This window comes from Rhinoderma darwinii, chromosome 9 (genome assembly GCF_050947455.1).
Source record: "Rhinoderma darwinii isolate aRhiDar2 chromosome 9, aRhiDar2.hap1, whole genome shotgun sequence".
Lineage (NCBI taxonomy): Eukaryota > Metazoa > Chordata > Amphibia > Anura > Rhinodermatidae > Rhinoderma > Rhinoderma darwinii.
In genome coordinates this window covers 63,577,399-63,603,536 of record NC_134695.1, presented here as the reverse complement: position 1 = coordinate 63,603,536, position 26,138 = coordinate 63,577,399, and the positions used below count along the sequence as shown (strand labels likewise).

The 26,138-nt window shown below is 41.9% G+C and overlaps 1 protein-coding gene across 7 annotated transcripts in view; it reads left to right on the top strand.

Moving 5' to 3' along the window:
* The window catches only part of SHANK2 (SH3 and multiple ankyrin repeat domains 2), a 474,104-nt gene that overhangs the window by 433,619 nt on the left and 14,347 nt on the right, over nt 1–26,138 (top strand). For 3 of the 7 annotated variants that reach the window (XM_075837986.1, XM_075837985.1, XM_075837987.1), the window contains 5 exons: nt 4,930–5,065; nt 11,325–11,405; nt 19,215–19,345; nt 20,532–20,643; nt 22,470–22,490. In XM_075837986.1, the coding sequence (XP_075694101.1) occupies nt 4,930–5,065; nt 11,325–11,405; nt 19,215–19,345; nt 20,532–20,643; nt 22,470–22,490 (481 nt within the window). Of the gene's footprint in view, nt 1–4,929; nt 5,066–11,324; nt 11,406–11,778; nt 11,791–14,501; nt 14,523–18,943; nt 19,004–19,214; nt 19,346–20,531; nt 20,644–22,469; nt 22,491–26,138 lie in introns of all 7 variants that reach the window. The other 4 variants (XM_075837988.1, XM_075837982.1, XM_075837983.1 and 1 more) reach the window with 4 other exon arrangements.

Sequence of the window (26,138 nt, the reverse complement as noted above, 5' to 3'; positions counted from 1 at the left end):
TCAGAGAAAGGAAAAAGAAAAGCCCTTAAGGCATGGGTCAATTTGTCCTAAAAGTGAAAAAAAATCTTTCCCGATCCCACATGTCAATCAGAGTGAATCAACGTCCAGACAAGAATTTTATACATCCAAATGGGTTTATGTTGTTTTGTTTTTTTAAGAATTAATCAAAGCCTTTCTTGCAGTGATCACTTGTTTCTGCTAAAACCAGTTTCTGATGTAGATTATTCCATCGTTTTATAGCTCATTATCTGAAGAAGCCTCTGGAGATTAACCCTTTTGTTGTTATTTCCCTGTTTCGGGAGTCCAAGCCTTTTTTCAATAAATAACATTATCCTGCTGGCCTAAGGCCCCATGCACACGACAGCAAAAAACCTCAGTTTTTGCGGACCGCAATTGCGGTCCGCAAAAACGGAGCCATTCACTTTCATTGAACACTGACACCTTTCCGTAGCACTACGGAAGGGTGTCAGTGCCGTGGAAATGTTCCGGGAATTATGGAACATGTCCGTTCTTTCGCATTTTGCGGGCCGTGCTCCCATACTTTGTATGGGAGCACGGCCCGAAAATGCGGCTGTCAGTCAGCGGCCGGCCGTGCCCGCAATCGCGGGCCGGGATTGCGGGCACGGTCGTGTGCATGGGGCCTTAGAGGCAGCTAATTGACTTTGAGGATCTATTCACATTTTAAAAATGTATCATATTGAGATATCTCCATTCAGTGTAACTATTGCACTATTCGCATGATATGCCATTTGACCCCTGATTTGCCCTCTTATACAATAAAATAACGCAGTTACAATTGAAACTTCTGAAATTCCTATTACAGCAACACCGAATGAAAGAAAATAAATGCTTGGTTGCCATATAATGGTGTAACTTGCTTTTGGCTAATAAACCAACCATATTTACGGCACCAAATGAACAGTCTGTGTAACTCTGGACTTTATGATTAGAACATGAAAAGGAGATGATGATTGACAGTCATTTGCCAATTAAAATGCTGGTATAATTAATTTACAAGGTTGCAGAGGGAGGTAGAGTAGTTCCTAGTGACGTTGTAGTGTTAGATTGAAGAAGTGGTTTGTTCTACAGTATGTGCCACTAGAGTAAAGTACAGGCCCCCTTAGGCTGGGTTCACACTGAGTTTTTTGCAGGTGGAAAATCTGCCTCAAAATTCCGTTTGGAAGTTTGAGGCAGATTTTCCTCTTCCTGCACGCCGAGTTTCACTGCGTTTTTCGCCCGCGGCCATTGAGCGCCGCGGGGATAAAACGCTGCAAAATACACTTTCTCTGCCTCCCATTGATGTCAATGGGAGGTCAGAGGCGTAAACACACGAAGATAGGGCATGTCCCTTCTTTCTCCCGCGAGCCGGTTTTACCGCTCGCAGGAGAAAACCACCCCGCCTCCCATTGAAATCAATGGGAGGCATTTTCGGACGTTTTTTTGGCGAGTTTTGTGGAGCGGATTCCGTGCCAAAAAACTCGTCAAAAAACTCTGTGTGAACCCAGACTTAGGCCCTGTTCACACAGAGTTTTTTTGCAGGCAGAAAAATCTGCGTCAAAATTCCTCCTTGCTGCGGCCAAAAAAATGCAGCAAAAACCCTTTCTCTGCCGCCGATTGATTTCAATGGGAGGTCAGAGGCGGAACCGCGGCAAGAAAGAGCATGCTGCTTTTTTTTTTTTTTTTTTAACCGTAAGTGGCTAAAAACGGCCACGGGAAAAAAACACCTCCGCCTTTCATTGAAATCAGTGGGAAGCAGTTTCGGACGTTTTTTGCCACTGATTCTGACACGGTTTCCGCGTCAATATCAGCGTAAATAAAACTCTGTGTGAACTGGGCCTCAGTAGGAAAGTGCAGCAACTGTTCTTTGATTGCTTATAAAGCTGATTTTACCACTTAAATGTATGGTTCCCGGTGGGCTGCCTGTTTAGTACTGGGCAGCAGGACATTAACGTCACATTTCTGTATTTTAATCAAGTGCCTTGGTGAGCCCTTTAAAGGCCCATGACACCTAAAATTTGATGGTTTTGTATATTTCCTACACACCGCAACATCCTGCTTACAGCCTGATACACGTTGTTATAATAGAAATTGTAGCTATCCTATTAATACAACAAAAGTAAATAAAAAACGCCTCCAAACGATTGATTTCAATGGGAAAAACTGCGTTCTGTTCCGACGGGCCATTTTTTTACGCGGCCGTTTCGAAATAGAGTACAGCGAGGCCAGTCAAATGACGAAGAGTCGTGTTGTCATGAACTAGACTTCCGGAATCTCATAATCAGCGCGACGCGAGACCAGAATGTATATTAGCGAGTGTACTCAAATACTGCAGTGACTACACTGCTAATAATTTTCGGTCCCCACATAACCGCTTTAACCTGCTATCATACTGTGCACTTGTTGCGCTAGTGTCATCTACGTACAGAGCTCGTATCCTTCCCTGCATTTTGATGCATAGTCCTATTAAATCATTTACATTTCAAGGGTCATGAACTAATTCTTGATATGGGGTAATTTACTACCAGAGATAATAGCACGGAGCTTTGCAGAGTGATTTTTCAATAAAAGCAATAAAGCCATCGACCATTTTCTTGTATTTTCATATAGATCACCATTATACAATAAATCAACAGAATATTAATCAAGCACGTGGGTTCTTGGCTAGGAAAAGTGATAAATTGCTTTTGCATTCGACCATCTGTTTGCATCATTATGTGAAATTATGTTATTTAACATTCGATGCGGAAACCCACTTAATCCACAGCAAATGTACGTTTATTTTTCTCATTCGTTATCTGCTAAGAAACATGTGTTTTGGGGCTGATAAAAAGTCAACAGCAAGATGCTGGCCTAGTGTGGGGTCTTGCCCTGGACTGTGGTGTGCTGAAGGGGGGGGGGGGGGTCACAAAAACGTTACATATTTCATCTATTATCCTGAAATGCTGATTACCTCCTTGATTATGTGATAGAAGTGGGGTATATACAGAAAAGTTTTATTCTTTATGATTATCGGGAGTCCTTATTTGTTCCTCCTGAGATTACTTAAATTTTTGGTATGTGCATACCCTACTTCATCTTTCACAACGTGCATTTACTCATCTGTCTGACTTCTGACGTTTTCAGTGATGTTTTTATGTCATTAGGTCGATTTGTCTTCCTGCATCTTGAGGTGCTTTGACTTTCTGTTGCTTTCTTTATGGTCTATACCTAACTTGATAGGGAGCTGAAGTAAGACTTTTTACAGGTGTGTCCATGGTGGGTTAGTCTGTTGGTTTGACAACTCAACAGGACAGCCCACCATGATTTCTAGTCATCCCATACAGGCCAGGCAAACTGGGGCCCACTTGCCTTAGACCTGTCCCAAAAACTAAGCTTAAAGAGAAGAGGACCTGTCACTAGGTCATATAAGTTGAACTGGTTTAGTGACCTGTATAGCGCTGTCTCCCTGATTCCAGCACTGTTTTTCTTTTTTTCCAGAAATACAGCCTACTGTTGTGTTGGCTCCCTCTATGCTAATTTTCTGTAGTTCGCCAACAGGGCGTGAACTACCCTCAAGCTGCCTTGTGCTGATTGGTCAGCATCAGAGGCAGGGAAGCTAGCTCCACCCCATTGGCTAACTAGAACAGTGGGTGATAACTCTGGAATCGGGGGGGCCATATCTCTGGAACCGGGGGGACCAGGAAAGAAAAGAAAAACATCGCTGGTATCGGGGACAGCGCTATTCAGGACAGTTAACCAGTTCAACTTATAAGACCTAGTGACAGGTCCTCTTTAAGATCTCGCTGAAAGTTTTAGTTCTTAGATCTAGGAGTCCTACAACAATGTAGAAACCTTTATATGGGCCACATATAAAAAAAAAATACTTTTTTGTAGACCATAGATTTCTGACTGTTCTCAGGCTTGTGTGCCACACATCTAACATATAAATATGATGAATAGGTAAATAGGAAGATAAGGATCTTTTGGAGGCGCTGTGTGGTATAGTCAGAGGAAAATCACGAAAATTCAGTCCGATAAAGATGAGTTTTATTTAAACAGGGTGGCTACGCGTTTCAACGCCAAACTGGGGTCTTCATCAGGCAACATATTTGTTTGCGCCACCTTATTTTCTTACCTATTTTCAACGTTATGAGGGCGATTACGGCCTCATGCACACGCCAATGCACATGGAGTCCTGTGGATCCTTGTTACGGGCGTCCTTTGTGCTGCCGTATGGCTTCTCTGTACGCTACCGTATTCTTATCTTTCCCCGATATTGCTTCAAGGGGAGAATACCTGGAAACCGCCTTATGAGATCAGACACACGGACGTACGATACGGGTTCATAGGCTTCTATGGGAGACGTATTGACTATACATACAACACCAATCCATAATACGGGCGTGTGCATGACCCGTTTAATGACGCCGTCGTTTACACTGACATTAGGTAACCATAAAATCTCATAGCTTATATCAACGCAAATGTTAAATGTTTATGGCAGGAAAGCTGGGGGTGCACCTCCGTAAATATGGTACTTTTTTTTTAATGCAATTAATCCCAAGAAAGCTACGGCACTGCCATTAGTAAATCTCCCATGTGTGATGCCTGATGAAGACGCCAGTTCGGTGTTGAAACGCGTAGCCACCCTGTTTAGATAAAACTCATCTTTATCGGACTGAATTGTTGTGATTTTCCTCTGACTATACCACGCAGCGCCTCCAAAAGATCCTTATCTTCCTATTTACCTATTCATCATATCAAGCGGTTACCTATTTAAACCGGCTCGGATCTGGCAGCAGCATATGTGGACCATTAATCTGAATTTACCTCTGACGTTTGGTGAGCATGGTTTTTCTTTCCTTCATCCGCCTAACTTATTGACCTATACCATGTGGCGCCGTGTTTTTTGCTCTTTTCCTCACAACATATAAATATGTCTCTCTGCAGGTAAACAATGAGAATGTGGTGAAAGTCGGCCACCGGCAAGTGGTTAACATGATCAGGCACGGGGGCAACCACCTTGTTCTCAAGGTTGTAACAGTGACCAGGAGTCTGGACCCTGATGATACAGCCAGGAAGAAAGGTATGGTAATGTGATGCTTTACCCCTATGACTGTCTGTCTGAAGTGCAGATATTGCTCTGTGATCTTACAAGCTTATTTTGTCTTGGTATGCACGTTTTTTTCCTTGTAAACGGATGGACTTCTGCTGTAGGGTAAATGTGCCTGAAAACCATTTAAAGAGGCTCTGTCACCAGATTTTGCAACCCCTATCTGCTATTGCAGCAGATCGGCGCTGCAATGTAGATTACAGTAACGTTTTTATTTTAAAAAAACGAGCATTTTTGGCCAAGTTATGACCATTTTTGTATTTATGCAAATGAGGCCTGCAAAAGTACAACTGGGCGTGTTGAAAAGTAAAAGTACAACTGGGCGTGTATTATGTGCGTACATCGGGGCGTGTTTACTACTTTTACTAGCTGGGCGCTCTGATGAGAAGTATCATCCACTTCTCTTCACAACGCCCAGCTTCTGGCAGTGCAGATCTGTGACGTCACTCACAGGTCCTGCATCGTGTCGGCACCAGAGGCTACAGTTGATTCTGCAGCAGCATCAGCGTTTGCAGGTAAGTAGCTACATCGACTTACCTGGAAACGCTGATGCTGCTGCAGAATCATCTGTAGCCTCTGGTGCCGATGTGTCCTCGCTCGTCTGACACGATGCAGGACCTGTGAGTGACGACACAGCGTGATCTCTGGAGAACACGGCTGTGTCTGCACTGCCAGAAGCTGGGCGTTGTGAAGAGAAGTGGATGATACTTCTATACACAACGCCCAGCTAGTAAAAGTAGTAAACACGCCCCGATGTACACACATAATACACGCCCAGTTGTACTTTTACTTTTCAACACACCCACTTGGACTTTTGCAAGCCTCATTTGCATAAATACGAAAATGGTCATAACTTGGCCAAAAATGCTCGTTTTTTAAAAATAAAAACGTTACTGTAATCTACATTGCAGCGCCGATCTGCTGCAATAGCAGATAGGGGTTGCAAAATCTGGTGACAGAGCCTCTTTAATCCTAATGAGAGGAGCAAAGTTGTTTTTATGGTTCATCTATGCAAACATAATTGCATCTACATACAAAATTATTTATGAGATGTAAGGATAGTGGTAAAGGGTAAGAAGACATATCATTAACGGGGTTATCCGGTCTTTAAAAATTGTGTGCAAATGATTTACCTGCAGTACGATTATTCACTTACTAATAAGCCAATCTCACATAACCATGCTCCTGATGATCTCCTGCTTGTGTGACCTCCACTGAACATGTGGTTATCTCCACCCTCCCTGTAGTACAGGACTCAAAAATTACATGCCTTTTATCTACACTGCTCCTTGCTCTCCTTCCCCCTACCTTCCTGTGTCTGGAGAGATCATGTGTCACATGCTGGGCAGTAGATAGTGCAGGATCTAACAGCAGAGCTGTTTCTCAGTAGCAGACAGTGAGTAATTATAGCACTACCTTGCACCTTATAATAGGGGAGCACGCAGGAAGCTGTAAATATAAGCAATGTCTGTGAGAGGAATCAAGGGAACTATAGTTCTTTACAAGGTAATCCTGCCCACAGCAAACCCTAGCAAAATGAAAACAAAAGCACTGGACAAGATAATAAAAAAGAAAAAGAACTACTTCTGGAGGTATGGTGGCCTCTAGTGACACCTTAGCCATACAGGTACTTTTCTATGTTTTTCATAAGTGCAAAAACCCGTTTATGAAGACTGGGCCTGTGAATGCTCTGATTAGTCAAGAGCACTTGTACAAAGACAGAATTTCTGTTCTCTTAGGCTTCGTTCACATCTGCCTCGGGACTCCGTTCATGGGTTCCGTCTGAGCTTTCCGTTAGGGGAACCCATGAACGGAATCCTGACTGAAAGTCGACTGCGCTATTCATTCTGTCAAAATGACGGAACCCTTAAACAACGGGGACAAACGGAATCCATTTACACCAGATCCGTCACCATTGAAATCAATGGTGATTCAAACGTAAACATTTGGTTTTCATTTGTTTGTCAGGGTTCCGTACATTGGTTCCCCTGACGGAAAGCTCTGATGGAACCCATGAACGGAGTCCTGACACAGATGTGAACGAAGCCTTAAAGGGGTTGTCTCACCAAGAAAACCTCTTCTGAGAGCGAAGCTAGCTGTTATGGCCAGGGGAGATACATCTGCCCCCTCGTTTCCTCTGCAGCAGCTACTGTGTAGCATTACATTTTGACCATTGAAATGAATAATTATAGATAGGCTGAGTCTGCCTGAGTTGGCTCTCTGTTCTGGCTCATAGAAGGCGGGTAACCAGGTGGAGGACCCTCCAACCCATGGTGTATATACTATATGCCTTTATAGGACATATATACAGATGTATTTATAAGACAACCTCTTTCACCTTTATTAATAACACTGGACTGTACTACATAGAAACTAATAATAGGCCGATGTGTTGTCCTTGGCTGTAACATTGTTAAAATTTAATCGAGCCATTTCTTTGTTTTATCTGAGGAAAAGCTGGATTTCTCAGAACAAAAAGGTTTTAAAATGATATAAAACTAATTGTTAACAACTTTGACAGCGATCGACTGATCCCTAATGGAACAAAAACTGTCCACCGACTATGGATGTCGTCTATGTATCTGATATATATTACATGTTCTTAAAGAATTCATAGGCTGTATTTTCATGAACATTGCACAAGCTTACCTCAGGGCTGTCCCTATATTATATTGATGACAGGTGCTCTTTAATTAAACCGTGATTTTTTTTTTATTTCTCCATTTGCTACATTTTTCTGTATATTTTTCAAGTTAAGTTCCCAAAGCTATTTTCTGTAAAATTCACTATGGCAACTGGCAGAAACATGCGGCTTGTATTCTATGCCAGAAAAGGATAATACCACCAATCCGGGGAGAGAAGGAGAGAGCTGAGGAAGCTAATATGCACAGGATACTCCAGGGAAATCATTTTTTCATGACCACAGCATGTATTATTGTGCCATTTTTACCCACTGCAAACCCAGCTGGACAATACCACAGAGAGTTCAGTCATCACACACGGCGTGCTCAGCTCCTGCACCTCTCGGCTCAGCGGCGTGTGAGCATTTTATTTGGGATTGCTAAGTGCCATGTTGTCCTCCGCTCGATGCATCTCTGACTAGTAGAGCGTGCTGCGGACGTGACGGAACAGTCTGTACAGAACCTTAATATATGCACGTCAGTATTTTTCATGTTTAAGGGCTTTAGTTTTGCATGGCCTTAGCAGATCCCTGTAATTATCACACTTTTCTGAGTACTATGAGAACAGGACATCCACATCCAAATCCTCAATAGGCATTGAAGCCGCGTAAACCGCATTTGAAAATGTGCAACTAGAGCTGGGCGATTTTGCAAAAAAATCTAAAATCTAGATTTTTTTCGACACTTTGGGTGATTTTCGATTTGAATCTCACTTTTCTTATTTTTTTTCTGTTTATTTAACAGTAATACCAAGAGATATTTTAATAAATTATTTTATTTTATGTAAATAACTTGTTAACATATATTGCTATAATAATTGTACATAACTTCACAACTTTTAACCTCTGCAAATACTTTTTTTTAATCATAAATACAATTGAAAAATGTATATCTAATTGATTATAACTTCTGTGTTCCCGGGATGGAACAGGTTAAAAGAATCTCTAATCAATGAAGCACTGAGTGCACTAACATCCCTCTGCCCGTCACCACCTCAGCCAGTCTCTGACATTGGAAGTGAGAGCAGTATATACTGCAGCACGGCCAGGTAGATAGCGCCAAGCGGGCACTCTGGGGAGAGATCACATTATAGTGTCTGAAGTCTGATCAGTACCCTGTGCAGAACCGGCCCCACGATGGGGATTCACACGAACGTGATTGGATCGTGAAAAACAGTCCGTGTGTCAGCAGAATTTCCCGGCCTGACCATTGTACATATGAACGGGACTCCTGGCATCATAGACGTTTAGACTACAATCACACCACAGTGAAAAAAATGGCCATTAAAAACCGATCAATTGTCAGATTTTCATGTCCATTTTGCATCAGCGGGTCTCCAAATTCTCATCCATTTCCAGTCCATCTGTCCATTTTTAATGGCCATTTGCCACCTGTTTTTTTGTCCCAATCCCATGAAAACACCAAAGTGCGCATGTAGATAGTGCTGAAATGTGCCTGTAGATAGTGCCACAGTGCCCAGATATAGTGACATAGTGCCACAGTGCCCACATATAGTGATAGTGCCCATGTAGATCATACCCCAACCCCCTTGTAGATCGCACCACACCCCTCCCTTGTAGATAGCACCCCCACATGTAGATCGCACCCCAACCCCTTGTAGATCGCAACCCCACATGTAGATTGCACCATCCCCTCCCTTGTAGATTGCACCACCACCTCCCCTCCCTTGTAGATCGCACCCCCACATGTAGATCGCACCCCCAAGACCCCTTGCAGTTTGTATCCTCCCTTCCTTGTAGATAGCGCCACTGTAGCTGCCACTAGGAGCTGAATCCCCGACCAGAGGTTACTGACACTTTGGCCAGGGATTCAGCTTCTAGTGGGAGCTACAGTGGCGCTATCTACAAGGTGGGGGGGGAGTTGTGGCGTGATCTGCAAGGTGGGGGTGGTGGGATCTGCAAAGGGTGTTGGTGGTGCGATCTGCAAGGGGGTGCTATCTACAGCGTGGCGATATCTACAGGGCAATGTGGCTATATACTAGGAGTCCCTGCTTCACCACGTAACTGCTTTTCCGTACTGTATCATTTCGTTCAGTACAGAACAGCAGTTCCATGGGAAAGCCGAGACAGAACAGGGCACAGCTTGTCAGAAGGGGCAGACCAGGCAGTGATGAGGTGAAGGGGTGTAGCGGGCGGAGCTTCCTGCTGCAGCACGGTGCGACCGCGCCACTAAAGGATCGATTCAACGATTCTGTTAAAAAAACAGAATCGTGAGAGCCCTTGAGGGCAAATTAATTTGATTAATCGCCCAGCCCTATGTGCAACTGTACAAATTAGAGGCCTCAATGGGCGGAATCCTCATAATAATGATAAGATATAATATACAATCATGCAAAAGTAGCCTCATGCTTAGTGTTCAGATAAGATTTTTTTTCTCTTACAGTTTATCTGGTATTCTGTAGGGTGTGGATGTTCTAGTTGCCTAGCAAAAACCTGACTTTCTGTCTTGGTGACCACTCTAGCTGTGTTCACATCACTGTTCCTTTCCGCTGAGGGGTTCCATCTGAAGTTTCCATCGTGTTAACCCCTCAGCGGAAAGGCAAACGGAAACCTAAGGTTTCCGTTTGCCTTTCCGTTGAGGGGTTAACTGGACGGAAACCTCAGATGGAACCCCTCAACAGAAGGGCAGCGGTGATGTGAACAGGCCCTATATTGTAGTTCTATAACACACTGCTTCCTAGGTCTGGCCTCTAAAGGGTTGTCCGCTTTGGACAATCTTGTTAGTAGAAGGATCCATCTACGATAAGCTGATCACACGTCTCCCCATGATGAGCTGTAATCTATGGGGAACCCGTCGGCAAGTGTTTAATTCCGCTGCAGCGCCAGCACAGGGGAAATGGAGTATTACAATGTGCCCATTGAAATCAATGGGACTCAATGAATGAATGTACTGTACAGAGATGCTGTGCTTTCCAAAGCAAGTAACCCTCTTTGTAGCCGCTCTCCACTTTGACAAATTGATTTTCTTTAATACGGTATCTAAAAATGTTTATTCTCAACCAGAAAAAGCGCAATCCCCAGCAATAGCAAAATTCATATTGCATCAGGATGTTATCACACTCATTTATAAATATGTTTAGGGCGGAAATATATTAACTGGTGGTAAAATATTTATGGTATGATTAATCCACTTCATAGTGCTGTGAAAAAGGTGCCTATTTTGAATACTTATTGGGGATGTATGAGATAAGAAAAAACTGTCTGCTTTTTTTTTTTTCTTCCAGAAACAGCGCCGCTCTCGTCCATAGGCTTTGTCTGGTATTACAGCTCAGTACATCTGTGTGAGGCTGAGCTGCTATACCAGATACAACCCATGGTACTGTTTCTGACAAAAGTATTTTTATTTTTCCGACCTGCTAAATTCACAATAAACTACCAGAACAAGATCCCAAATAGCATCCTGAGTATATTAATTGTGGCCGTTAATATTTGTTTCACTGTCTTGTGTTTTTATCCAGTGTTGTAAATGTGTTCTACTGATGCGCCGTATCTTGTCATTGATATGTGTATATCCTTCTTTCTAATGCTAAGCCCCTCCACCTCCAAAGCGGGCTCCCACCACTGCACTGTCATTGCGGTCTAAATCTATGACCTCTGAGCTGGAAGAATTTGGTAAGGGTGTTATTGTATTGGCATGCCAAGTGTTGGGGGGATAGGAGTTTGGGTTTTCTATGTGCCAGTGTTTAATGCCCAGCCTGGGAATGATGCATGTATTGGTTGTTTATATATGTATGTGTGAGATATATATATATATATCTATGTATATATATATCTATATATAATAAAAATGATAATTATTTTGCATGAGTCTCAGTTTGCCAAGAGTTTGCAAAATGCATTTGCTAGCTGCAAAAACAAAAAAAACATTCTGCACTATTGCCTGATCTATGTTTTATATCTTTTTTTTTTTTCTATTCTTACAATTTTGAGTCCAGAGTTTATATTTCTAATTTTTCTCTCATCTTGAATTCCTGGGCCCTCTCAGCAGTGGATAAAGGTAAGATGTGGGACCGGAAGGACAGTAACCTGCACAGGACAATTTTAGATGTTCTATTATCTGTGCCCTACCTTGTACAAGATACTATTCTACCACTTACTGACGTGCCAGGTTCCATAGCATCTGTGTCCGGAGTGTGAGCAGTTAAATTTGTTTTTGAACATTGAAAGATAGGCAGATAATTCTATTAGGCTTACATATCTGCTTCATGACAACACTCCCTTAGGTAGCTCAGTGTTATCATAGGGACACTGGGCCTCATATTAACCAGTTTTTCATTGTTTACGTGTTATAGACAAATGAAAGCTGGATTTTGACTGGTTGCTGTAAGACCCAGTTTCCTTATAAGGCTATGTTCACACGCTTAACAAAATACATCTGAAAATGCGGAGCTGTTTTCAAGGGAAAACAGCTCCTGATTTTCAGCCGTTTTTTAAGCAACTTGCGTTTTTTGCGGCGTTTTTTATGGCTGTTTTTCTGAGACAATAAAAAATGGCTCAAGAAGTGACATGCACTTCTTTTTACGAGGTGTTATTTTACGCGGCCAATTTTAAAAACGGTCGCGTAAAGAACACCCCGTGGGAAGGGAATGCCGTTTTTCCCATTTCACACTGAGCTTCAAGAGCACAGAGGCAGAACGTGTTACCATAAGGCCTCGTGCACGCTTCCGACACCGTTTGCACGGCCGTTTTTGACGGATCCGTGTACACCGTGCCGAGCATGGTACTGTCCAGGGTGCTGAAAGAGTTAATGGGCTGCACTGATCGGCGGTAACACTTTCAGCACCTTGGACAGTACCATGTTCGGTGCTCGGAAAATACAATTTTAATTAAATAAAAAAAATAAGTTCATTCTTGCTTTCCTCCTGTCCGGCCTCCAGCGATGACGTTTCATCCATGTCACCGCTGCAGCCAATCACAGGCTGTAGTGGCGGTCACGCACGTCAGGATGACATCAGAAGGCCGGTTTCCAGGGATGACGCTTCATCCCACGTGACCGCCTCTGCAGCCAATCACAGGCTGCAGCGGCCTCTGCAGCCAATCACAGGCTGCTGCGTCAGAAAGGAAGGTCGGACTGGAGGAAGAAGAGGGACTCGTCACCAAGACAATGACCGGGTAAGTATGAAATGCTTTTTATGTTATTTTTAATCAGCAGCCTCTTTTCTCTATCAGTGATTGATAGAGACAAGTGGCTGCCGATTAGTGTAATATTTTTGGAATGTATTTCTGCCCGCCCGGCCGTTGCTAGGCAACGGCTCCGTCACACACGGACATCACACGGATGCCTTCCGTGTGCCTTAAGTTTTTTTGACGGCCCCATTGACTTGCATGGGCCTCACGATCACGGAATCTCAGACCAAAGTAGGACATGCTCTACTTTGGATCGGAACGGAGCAACGGGACCGTCAAAAAAACTGAAGTGTGCATGGCCCCATTTAAATGAATGGGTCAGGGTGCTAGCCGTCAGAAAAACAGCTAGCACCCTGAAGAAAAACACTGAAGTGGGCATGAGGCCTAAGGGCAGAGGCAGAGAAACACCTAATAGGTGACCTGTAACTTCAAAAGCTGAGCTTGTCACAGGAAAAAGATAATTATAGGTGATAATAGGTGGCAAAATTGTGACTCTTGAAAGATATACATTTGCACCCACTTCTGCGGTATCTTGCTGCATATAAATTGACTGTATTCAGAAACATCTATGTTCACCATGGCACCAGACATATGTGGCCAGTTTCCTTTGGGGGTCCGAGCAGCAGCAAGACCCTCACTGACTACAGCTTTCCTCTCTTTTCCTGCTTTCTCCTTAATGGAGGGATAATGGCTCTGATTTCTTCTTGTACTATAACATAAGCTAGACCAGTGATCTGCAACCTGTGGCTCTCCAGCTGTTGTGAAACTACATAACTTCAATTACGTGTGTCTAGGACAGGTGGCGCTTCTGCAGTTATTTGCCATTTTCCAGTTTTAACAATATTATAATAGCTCACTATTACAGTTCCCATTGATGCCATATACAAAAAGAAATACATATGGACATGGATTCAGCTGGACTCCTAGGGTATGGTTAGGGGGTCACCAGGGTATTATATATAAAGTAAGCAAGTGGGTACATAGCATAGAGGTAGCCCATGTGACTGTTATGGGGCCTCTGCAGGGAGGTGCCCATTCCAGGTTCTCTTTATTGTCATCTTAGCAATTGTTGAGATTCTGCACATGGATGGGGTCACCAGAGGTGCTACTATGACAGGAGGTGGAAAATGGGATGGAGACACCTGGGCCCCCAGTCACAGGTCGTTAGAAGTGTGTAATGGTGTCAATCAACGTCTGAAATGAACTTAATTTTTATCTTTGACGTGACCCCCCCCCCCCCCCCCCTCCCGGTCTTTAAGTACAGCAACATATCCTACTGAACACAACTTTAGTTTCCATCTGACATAAGGGCACAATGTTAAGCAGTTAATGTTTGCATATTTTTACAAATACTTAATTTTCTCCTTTCATGTGACAACCATTTATTTTTGGTATTTAAATCCCCATTAAAGCATATGAAGTGGGTTGTTAAATGCATATTGCAAATGTTAAATCACTGTGTCAAATATTGTGAAACCTTTGGTTATTACGGAGATTTCAATGAATATAAAAGGTTTTTTATGAGCATTTTGTATTTGACGTGCTTCGTTTTGACACTCGTTATTTCTTTCTACTTGCAAGCATCTGTTCGGAAAAAGAAGGGTAAGGGAGACTGCTACTTGTCCCACAAAATAATGTCAGGTCCTCCTTCTTTAGGTGCAGACAGTCTTGTTACAGTGTGTCAGCCTTTGATAATCTTCTGGATTACTGGTGTATTACGGTGTCTATTGTATATTGTCTACAGCTTCCTGATAATATTAACAGCAATTTATTTTCCTGGGTCGTGCAAAAACAGAGGGAAGGGGACACAGCAATCCTAAAGCTTGAGGAATTTTGGAAAATAATTTTGGGAAAGAGCTAAAAGCTATGTTCACCCAAAATACTGTGCTGATTATAACATATCTTTATAGTGGTTGGTGCTTCATTGTCCTGAGAGCTCCAAATACCCCTGACATAGAGCTAAATCATAAAGTTCTAGCTACCTACAGCCACCACTACGGGGAGCCCAGGAGCTTACTGCAAACTCTTTATAGATTGAACTCAATAATAAAACTGTATGCAGGAAGCTCCTCCGAGTTGTGGCTGCAGTTAGACTGAATTATATTAAACACTGTCTATGCAGGGAATGTATCAGACAAATGAAGCTATGTGTCAGACACACGAAGGATCCGCTGTCCCTCAACCCGTCAGTTCTGCAGGTTTCAGCGCTAGATATAGCTGCTCTATATACAGGATACAAAGCAGCTGTATCTCAAAAAGTAAAAATAATTTTTAGTCAAAAGTATTTAGAAAGTTGCACAAAACACAATAAAATATACATTTTTATTTAAAAAAAATAAAAAACAACAAAAACTATCAAAGATGTACAAAACTTGAATCAGCACAGAATGTAAAATCTAAAAATAGTGTTAAAAGGTGGCATCCTTTCAAGTAGCATGTCAATGTTATCATCAAGAATTGAACTGTCAATGTTTTTTTGGGGGGGCTCATTCTCAGATAGGAAATTGAGATTGTGAGCCCCTACTGGTGACAGCGAGTGATGGGAACTTCTGTACTTTGACGCAGAATATGGTGGCACTATATGAATTAATAATAATAATGAGCAGTGTACTAACCAGTTACTATATAGTAATAGTCTGGATGATAATAGTATGTGAATTTCCTAGATTATATTACTGAACACAAAACAGATTTCCTTACACATTTCCTATTGAGAAAATGGTTATTGCTATCAAGCAGGGAGATGTAGCGGTTTTCTCTCTCTTCATGAGAACGACATTATTAATGTTAACACAAGGGATTGTGGTTTATTCCTTAAAGGTGTTATCCAGGTTTTATAAAAATGTTAGCCCTCTTTTGCAGAAAAAAGCCAATATTCACTCTCTAGTTCCCCGTTGGTCTCTGTTTTACATTGACTGGAGTGGTGATGTGCCGTACCGGCACATGAATGCCCTAGCCAATCACTGGCCACATCAGTCATGTGCTGTACTCGCCAAGATCACTGTTGCGACTAGTAATTGACTGGATCGGCCACCTGCTAAAGCGGTAGGGGATCAGAAGGTGTAAGGGTTTTGGTTTTTTTCCCCGTAAACAAGGCAATTTGCAAGTAAGATTAGGATTTTTATGAAGTCTGTATAACCTGCTCAAGGGGAAGTGGTGGCATGTAAATTAAGAGAACATATTCAAACATCTTAGAACAATTCGCTAGTGTATTGTTGTTTAAAGGAATTGTCTACTTTCAACAATCTTTTTGTTAGGATACACCAAAAATAAATTAATAACAGGTTGTCCCAGCTGTCTGCTGAAGAACCATAAATGTAAGTGTTCAATTCCCCTGCAGCGCCACCACAGGGAAAATGTAGCATTTCACATTAAACATTGAAATCAATGGGCTGTCCATGTTATGCCAAGCCCCCCAGAGTGAGACGCTCCTCTCTGGCTAATAGATGGAGGTCCTGAATGAGGGACTCCCCTCTATTAACAAAGATTTGAAAATGAGTTTTCCAAACCAGAGAACCCCTTTATCGGAATTACAATGTCTTGCAGCAGGAAGAAATTGCAGATTTTCCTCTGGATCAGTCACCAGACCTCAGGATGCTGTTTCCACCAGTTAAGACAACGCAGATAACTTAAAACTGCAATTGTTTCCGTTGGGAATAACTCTTTAAAGAATTCCCTTTATATAAGTATTTGTATAGTTTCACCTACACTTAAAACTTGCTCCTTAGCCATAGATGTCTATACACCAAATGCAATAATAATAAGCAATATAACCCATGACCCATCAACAGGTTACTACTGACAGGCTATTTAACTCCCATTCATTTTGGCGTTCATGATGTCAGCACTGCCAATAGTAAAGCTGACGTCCCTTTTCATGACATATAATTGCTACTGCATTGTATCAGCAGTTCTGCGTCTCCTGAGACTTGAACAATTCCCCTTCATACTTTGCAAGGCATGGTCTGCATTCTTTGTATTGTAGATTTTTGCTCTGTGCCCGTAGCAAAGTATCAAAGAAAACCCTACCTATAACAGTCTTCATGCAGATGTGTTACTGGATTCAAAGCTATGACCCCAGTGCTGCTTCACCACCAATCACCACAATGCTGCCTTCACATTTGTGATGAATATTGGGATGCAGACTGTGAAGACATAGAACTAGACTCTGTTTTATTGAGTGGTTCGCTAAGTTTCGCAAAATTTACCCATTAAGTACTAACTACTTCATTAGTAACGTTGCAACGCATTGAGAGTCACAACTGAGTACAGAGCAAGTCCACTATGATCACCGTTCTTCTAGAGCTTCTGCCTGGTTGAGGTTTAACTATAAGTTAGCTTGTCTTTGCCTCCTTTAGTGTTGACCATCTTTTTGAGATCCTACCATCTACCAACTACCACTCGAATCCCGAGGGAAGAGAAGTGGCTGTCTTACGACTGGTGCTTTCTGCTTGGCTTTGATGAACTTTGCTATTTATTCATTGCGCTTCTTCCATCTCTTGCTGAGAATCCAAAACTTAAAAATATGTCCCACTTCAGAATGAATAGTCAAACTCTGAATACTGGTTTGTGGTAATAGACTCAACCGTAAATCAAAATCAGGCAGAAGATAAACAATAAAACTCTAGTACATAACACATTATCAGAATAGGGTAGTCTTCTTTGGCCCCTTCCTCAAGGGTTGTCACATTGTTCTACCTACATGACTACAACTTAAGCTGGAACCATATACAACTTAGGCTGTCCCCAACGTCTTGTTTCCGTCTCTTGAGTGGTCAGACTGGTGGATTTGTCCATGAATATTAAAATTATGTGGGTAGAATGGCTGTCCTGGCAAGTTTGCTGGTATATACAATTATCTCATTTTCAGGTGTCTTCAGTGATTCTTATAGCCAAACACTCAATGCAACTAAACTTATATATTTGGCCCACACAATGGACAATCAGCGTTACTGGACTATTGGATACCAGACTTTGGAAATTTTTCTGTAAATGTATCTAAATAGGAACTTTGTTTAATATCCAAACAGGAGAAAAAATACTCTTAGAGGGAACATGTCAGGTCGTTTTAGTCCCCCCAAACTGCCGCCATGCCATAATACATGACCTGGCAAAGTTCTCAAACATATCCCTGTATGTTTTTTCTGATTCTGCAAAATCTAGAAAATAAACATTTAAAATGGCGCTAGCTGTAAGCTAATAACCGCTGAGGAGTCATGGGGCGGTGACTCGATCATGGGGAGTTACGCAGTCCGGTCTCCAAACCCACCCTTGCAGGCTTTATTAACATTCCCCTGCTTGATTCACCTTCCCCTTGGCCGGTCCACGTTACTACCAGCCTACTCCAACTCTTGCGGATGCTTGGTTGCCTGGTACTCCCTGGGCATGTGCAGTGAAGCGAGGTGTACTCTACCCGGCTTTATCGCACCGCACATGCCCAGGGAATACAAGGCAATAACACATCCGCGAGTTCAAGGAGTTTGTTAGGGATGTTGAGCGGACAAGGTCAATCAAGCCTGGAATGGCGGGTTTGGAGACAGGACTGCATGACTCTTCAGGGTAACTTCACTGCCCCAAGGGTAACTAGCATGCAGCACGCCACATTTTCAAAGTAGATTTTCTAGATTTTGCTGCATCAGAAAAACATACAGGGGCACATTTGGAAACATTGCTTATGTATTATGGCATCGTGGCCGTTTAGAGGGCTAAGACATTCAGACAGGTTCGCTTTAAGGTCTTAATTGAGGTCCACAAAAAATTATGAAAGGAGACACCTTTAATATAGTCAAACACCGGGGAAAACGTCTAATTGTCAATTTATGTGGACATATAAAAGTCTGACCAGCCAAAATGTATTTGATGTCTCGTTGTGATACTCAACCCATCCAAAAACCAGAGGGAGAGACACTAAGCAGATGTTTATGGGATGCTAGAGACCTCGTACCCTGTTGCACATCTCAGGAGGAATACAGTCTGTTATCAGGAATGTTTTTGCTAAAGGTTTTCTCTGTGTTTCTATGTAGATGTTCAACTGTCAGATGTTGAGTGTTTGAAGAGGAGGATTGTAATTCGTCTTACACTAAGTAATGGTCACCTGCATGTAGGCTTCTAATAAAACCATGCATGCAGCTATGATCATGGCAGCAAAGTTCTGCTTGCATGCCTCAAGTATGCTGATCATTCAGTGCCTTGAAATACCTCAATTCTGTATTTTTTCCAAACTGATGTCCATGGAGCATTGACGGCCATATAAGAAAGGGCCTGATGGATCGTGCTCTTCTGATTTTATTGCAGGTAAAACTGAGGACTCTACCCCCATATCCAAGCCTTTAAGACCCGTGGACAACGTGCCATTAGACTCTAGGGTGGCCACGATAAAACAACGTCCATCCAGTAGATGCTTCCCTCCTGCTACGGAAACAAACGTGAGTAGGGGAGAGCATGTTAGATACTGAGAAACCAAGGATAGACATGCTTCTTGAAGGCTAGTAGTACCTTAACTGCATGTACAATACTGTATGTGCCCACAATCTGGGTAAAATGTAACTCAAACAATCTATTCAATAATAAATAGTCTTATGATGGTCCTACTTGGCCCAGTTTGATGGTTGGGGCCAAAAATAGGGCTACATAAAGGTGAGATAATATAAGTTTCCAATGGCTGGAAGTGCACATTATCATGGATTTTTACTATTCTGCAAAGTTTCCATGAGTGAGCCCAATCACATTAAAAGGTAAAGATGGTGTCCAATACTTATCCACCATCGGCAACATTTAGACGTTCTTACAGTACGGATGTAGACATCTTTATATTGACTGATAACTTGCTGCAACATGATATCACACAACAAAAGCCGTTGAAAAGTCATTGAAAGAGTCAAGATAAAGGATCTTGCCACTGTGTATTTAATGAAGTGGAAACCGAAATTCTTCATATCGCCCCCATTAGTTTCAATAGAAAGCAGATGCTTTTTTTTTTTTCCTGGGCGGCTTTTGGCCGGTTGTGGAAAAATAAAGCGCCATGCTGTGTCTTCGAGCGGTTTCCGCCTCCGACCTTCCAGTGATTTAAAAAAATACCCCTGTCGCTCGTTTTGATTGTTGTTTTTTTGCCCACGGTTTTGCATTAAATTCAACAACTACTAAAAAAAACACAGCCAAAAACGCTGCAAAAAGAGTGAAAACAAAAGCGGCAAAAAATGCTGGAAATTCAAAATCGGCCTCAAAATTCCTTCAGAGGCATATGGACTTTTGTTGCCACCTTGACCTGGTTTTAATAACTGCATTGGACTTATACGAGGTAGGTTTAGATAGCACCAGGTGACTTTGAAGAAGGGTCCATAAATAGGGGCCCAACCCACTATAGACTGTAGAAAGTATTATGCACCCTGGTATGAGAAATGAAAGATATTTTACCTGCAAATCTACTCCTATTGGTGTGCGTAATACTTTCTACACTGCATTGGACTTATATACACATGTGGAGTAAAGGTGAGGTTATATTGACTGTACTATTTGCAGGAGATACAAGAATGGGTTTTGTGACAATTGTTTGATAATACCATGTGTGTTTCCGGGCCTCCATTAGTTGTCTCTTATTTTATTCTGTTTTAGTCAATGTTTGATAGGCAGGGTATCGCTGTTATGCCGCCTACTGTTCCGGGAATCCCCCATGGTCCTTTTCTGGGTATACCTCGTGGCACTATGCGAAGGCAAAAATCTATAGGTAAGAGACCTGTTCCTGCTGTGTGTTCTATGTGCACCTTTTTATTTATTTGCTGGGATTCTTTATTAACTTTATGCTCCCACATGATGGACCATTGCATGTGGTCATTGTGCTTAACATTGTCGTTAATACTGTGATGGTGTTTATGCTGCTCAGGCAATTTCTGCCAAACCTAGTTTTGTCTTATTTGTTAAATGTATTGGGCTCTGATATGAAAGAGAAGTTTAAAAATCTGATAAAGACTAGTAGACTAATGACTCATTGATCATTCATTGACCGTCGTTTCTATCGTGCCATTATGTATTTCCTAATATATTAAAAAAAAATCCTCGACTTGATGGGTGGTATATGAAACGTCACAGGGCAGAAGAAAGTAAAGAAAATTGTCCTCCTGTATTTTTTAAAAAGTTCCCAAAAATATTTTTAAAAAGTTTTTGCCAGGACAGAATTTTTTTAAAATTTGTATGCGGCTACTGAAGAGCAGGACTGCAATCCTACGTCCGTATTTTTGGTCCATGTAGTATTTGAAGGAAAATGGGAGTGAATACCCACTGGTAAAAGTTTGAAAACCTTCACCAGCTTTCCTTTGATAGCTTCTGTTTTTGACAAAATGGATCTACCTGGTCCAAATATAGGGCTGTGAGAAGGCAGCCTTATAAAATTATTTTTTTTTTGGAGACACCATAAACCTAGTAGTGATTAGTACATATCAGTGGCATAACTTTAAGCTCTAGGGCCCCAGTTTAAAATATGTAATCGGTCCCTCCAACTACCATGCGCCATTTATAATACTGGTGTTTTCTTATGTAGCAGTGGTGCTTTTTTGGCCCGCTCAGGGCAAACCCTCAGTACAGATCCAAGCACATTATTAATAGCAATATTACATGAGCCACAAAGCACCTATTTATATCATTTTAAAGGAGCTGTCCCTAGTTCTGACTGTAGGTGCCCTGGAGATTTTCTAACCACAAGGGTCTCATAGCAGTGAGCCAACAGATGGCATTTGCTAACCGCAATACCAGTGTTCATATGCCAATTTCCCCTATAGCTGTGAGGCTTTACAGCCGCTCATTGAGATTAATGGGCATCCATTGCATTTAGAGGTTACCGGCTGTCCTTCAGAGTCAAGAAACGATCTTAGGAATAACCCCATATTAAAGTGGTTGTCCACTACTGAACACGGATGGGTCATCAGTATGGGTCGACACCCAGGCCCTGCACCGCTAAACCGTTAAGCTGCTCCGGCTGTCTCCGGGCACCGGATGTTATGGTCCATTACGCGATGTATGAAACCGGAAGCAGTTGGCTGCAGCTCTGAATAGGAGCAGAACTGCAGTACTGCAGCTCGGGCCGCTATTAAGTGGCTGGAGCCATCTGTTTCCGGCATGTACATCCGGTGCTCTGAGGCAGCCGGAGCGGCTTAATCTTGCGGTGTCCGGGTATCGGACCCCCACAGATCATTTACTGATGACCTATCCTATGGATAGGTCATTAGTTGTCCAGTAGTAGACAACCCCTTTAAGTTAACACGCCCTATTGTAATAAGGTGTTGTCTGAAGTTCCCTTTAAGACTTGCAGTTTGTATGTCGCGAATCTTGGATGTATGTGCCACTCTCTCCCTGCTTGTGTCATTGTGTTTGTGTGTGGTATTGAGATATTCGTAAGTGTTTTGCGATTTCCTTCCATTTGTCATGAAATATGCAGTTAGTAAATTAATTGCACTGTTTGAAGATGAAATAATACTGTATAATCTAATGCTACATGACTAGGCAGCAAAAATGGAAAATGATTTTCTGCATAATTAACAAGTGATTTCCTTTTGTCAGACAGCAGAATCACTCTGTCAGGTTAGTAGCACAGTACACTATAGGATGTGCAATTATACTCTGACTCGTCTTACCGTCTCATTTGCATGTTCTGATGTTTTATCTGCAGGCTGTAATTAGTGTTTATTATTGGCAAGTTCCATTAATGCGTTTCATTACCTCATGTGTTTTTTTTGTTTTTTTTTTAATCACCCTCACATAGCGGTGCTTACATCTGTATGCACTTACTGGAGTTAATTTGCAGGGGCATTAAACCAACATTCCCCCCCCCCCCAGGGTTGTTTTGAGTAGCCCAATGTGCACAACTTATGCACAGCACAATAGAGTCACATGAGAGTCGCACTTCAATGTGGCTCTTGCTCAACTTCATTGGAAATCTGGCTCAATTGTATGGCTGAAACCACGAGACAGTAGCCCTGCCCCCGCTCTACCCAGGCACCCCCAAAATGTGCCAGAATTCCCCTTTTTTTTTGCAAATTTACATAATCCAAGCTCCTTCTTGTGGTCTCGTTTGGGACCGTTGCAAAGTACAGAGGTAGTAGTTTTGTGGTTTGTGGGTACTATTTAGATTAAGCAGTCTGTCCATTTTTTTTTCTTCATAATTGAATGTGTATACATAAGCTGTAGTAATATTTTGCATCTTTACGTGTTTTCAGTTATATAACAAACCGTATTTGCAAAAATGGCAGCCTGCACGATATGTGCTCTCAGGTGCCCCAAATGGTATCAGCTGCTATGACAGCCTGTGAAAGATAACAACTTCCACATCCCATGCCACGTATGTAACACAGTTAGAATAGGGCTCCATGCACATTTGCGTTGGAGGCTCTTTTGCAAATTCCATCAGATGTGACAGTAGGAATATCAATCCAATCAAAATGATGGAACCCCAATGGATCCCATTGTACGTTAATGGGCTCCGTTGGGTAGTGGTGGTATTGGTTGTATGACAGATCTGTTAGGAGCAGAAGCCGCAATGCAAGTGTGAACATATCCTTACCCAATATTTATAACACTGTGGGCCTCATTGACATAAACGGTCTGAGAGAAAAACTGCTTACAATATCAAAGTGACCAACAACCCAATTACCACCACCTCTCTACAGCCCGTAGAATCAATCATATTTGTTAGTTACATTTTGATTGTATTGTTGAGTTGTGTTATGTCATTGTCTTAAAAAATTGTCATTGAGGCCCATTATTGAGTTAGATGACACATTTTGACTTTGCTATGGACTACCACCCCCCCCCCTCCCTGGCTGGAAAGAAGTACATTTGCCCTCCCTCAAAAAGTTAGTCTCAACAAGACAACCCCTTAGGCTGGATTCACACATCGTGTATTTGTTGCAGGATTTCAGTTGCCAAATCCACAACAAAATTCTGCAATGAATTACAGTACAATGTAAAAGAATGGGGGTGTTAACAAAACTCATTTACTCACAGAGTTAAAAATCTGCAGCGGATTCTCGGCATTCTGCTGATTCTCAACTCCACATCGTGCGGATGTTCCCTGCGGATTTCATTTATTGCAATGCAAAAAGTGAAATCCGCAACTGTTTCCACATCCAAATCTGCACAAAATCCATATATAACAGATGCAGATTTCATTGCAGATTTTTAGGCCAGTTCCACGACGTAATTGTTACGCTATATGTGAACCTAGTTCTCTAATGAAGCCTGCCCAGCGATCAAATCTGACAGAACTTCCGACGGTGTCTCTAAACAGAGCCTTTGATAGCAGTGCTAATGGAGCAAGTCAGGCCAAATCCGCCAGACTAATAAAGGGGGCGTCCTGAGCAGGGTACACCCCTCTATGATGTGCCTCCCTAATAGGATATCTAGAGTGGACAGGGGTTGTCTTATTGAGATAACTCTTTTAAGAAAAGTGTAAAGCTAATAATTTTGGTAGCAAAATAGAGAAGTGTGTTGGGTTTGTACTTTTGACCTTCTTTCTTCATATGTCTTTCTTGTGTTTATTTCCCATTTTCGTCCGACTTGCTTTTGTGTGGTCTGTTTTGAGACGTGAACAACAAAAGTGTTTATTTTTTGCTTTGACTTAGTGTCATGGTTTGAAAATAGTTTCAATCCTAGAAGACGGTGCGCATTGTACTATGTGATGATTGACCTCTTTCAAACTATTTAATGACTAATTCAGTACAATATATTAAAGAGCATTTCCACCTGAAAGTCCTTGAGTTTAGTTATGTCAAATTATTAACAAAGTGACAACATGAAAATGTCCGCCATTAGGCTGCGTTCACATTGTGTGTTTTATGTTGCATTCTTGAACTGCCAAAAAGAAAAGCCCGTGCGTTTTTACAAAGTGTTTTTGTAATCTGATTTTCAATTTACTAGTCATAGGTTTGCAGCTGAAACAATTTGTAAAACATGGGTAATTAAAAAGTGCACATGTTTTTTTCATTCCAGCATTTAAAAAATGCAACAAAAATGCACAATGTGAACCCGGCCTTAGAGCTTTCATAATGGTAGTCACCCAAAAACAGAATTAAAGGGCTTTTCCCATCAGAGACATTTATGACATATCAACAGGAAATGTCATGAATGTCAGATAGATGCAGGTCCCACCTCTAGGGCCTGCACCTATCTCTAAAACGGGGCCCCCTACACCCAGTTCTACTGCTATGTGTTGCAGCTGAAAAGTGTGATTCCCGACCATGAATTACGGAAACAACGTTGCTCGCTGAGCTACGTTGTTTCCATAAGTCCCATATGAATGGTAGTTACGGAAACGGCGTAGCATGCGAGCTACCCTGTTTCAGTAATTCATGGTTGAAAATCACACTTTTCAGCTACAACACATAGCAGTAGAACGGGGTTCAGGGGGCCGGGTCCCAGAGGTGGCACAAGCCACAGCTGTAGTCCTCAAGAATAATTTGAGTTACAACCCAGCGATCTCCTGTGGACTGTAGCTGTTACTCAATACTCAAATACTCAAATTTGTTCTACAAAAAGTCTCTGTATAGCCCCAGCCTAAATGGTCAGGGACATAGAACTTGTACTGACTACTGAAAAGTTGAACCAAAACTTCTAGTACTTGAAACAGAACCTTTGTCAATGGAAAATGGATGACAAATGTTCTTTATAGCCATGGTTTTTCACGTTGATTAAAGATTTTGTTCTCTTGATTTATAAAATACAACATTTCATTCCTTTTTTTCAGCTCAATGTGGTGTTGCTACTTAATACTGCTCCTAATTTTGAGGTCTTCATTGTCACTGTGACTAGTATAGACTAAACATCTCTAATCAATGTATGTATGCTTCAATTAGAAAATGACCGTAAGGCAAGGGCTACAGAGAGATCTGGTCACACGGGAGTTGAAGCAAAAGTCTGAGGTTATAGTAATCTTCTAGGGAAATATTGAGGTTACAATAATCTCATAGGGAAACCTTAAGGTTGTGCGAGACCAAATGTCTCCATGTATACTTTATTGATGTTCCACATTGATATGACTCAATTTATCAGACAAGTTGCCCTTCAAATTTTACATGGGCCTCATGTACTAAAAACAGGTTTAGCCGGGGTAGTAGGGAGTGTTAATTTTCTGTTTTATACCATCATTATTTGATTGTATACCCATCCTGATATTCTCAAATCTTTTACAATTGTGCAAAACATCAATAAATAACATTAAAAAAAATACTGTAG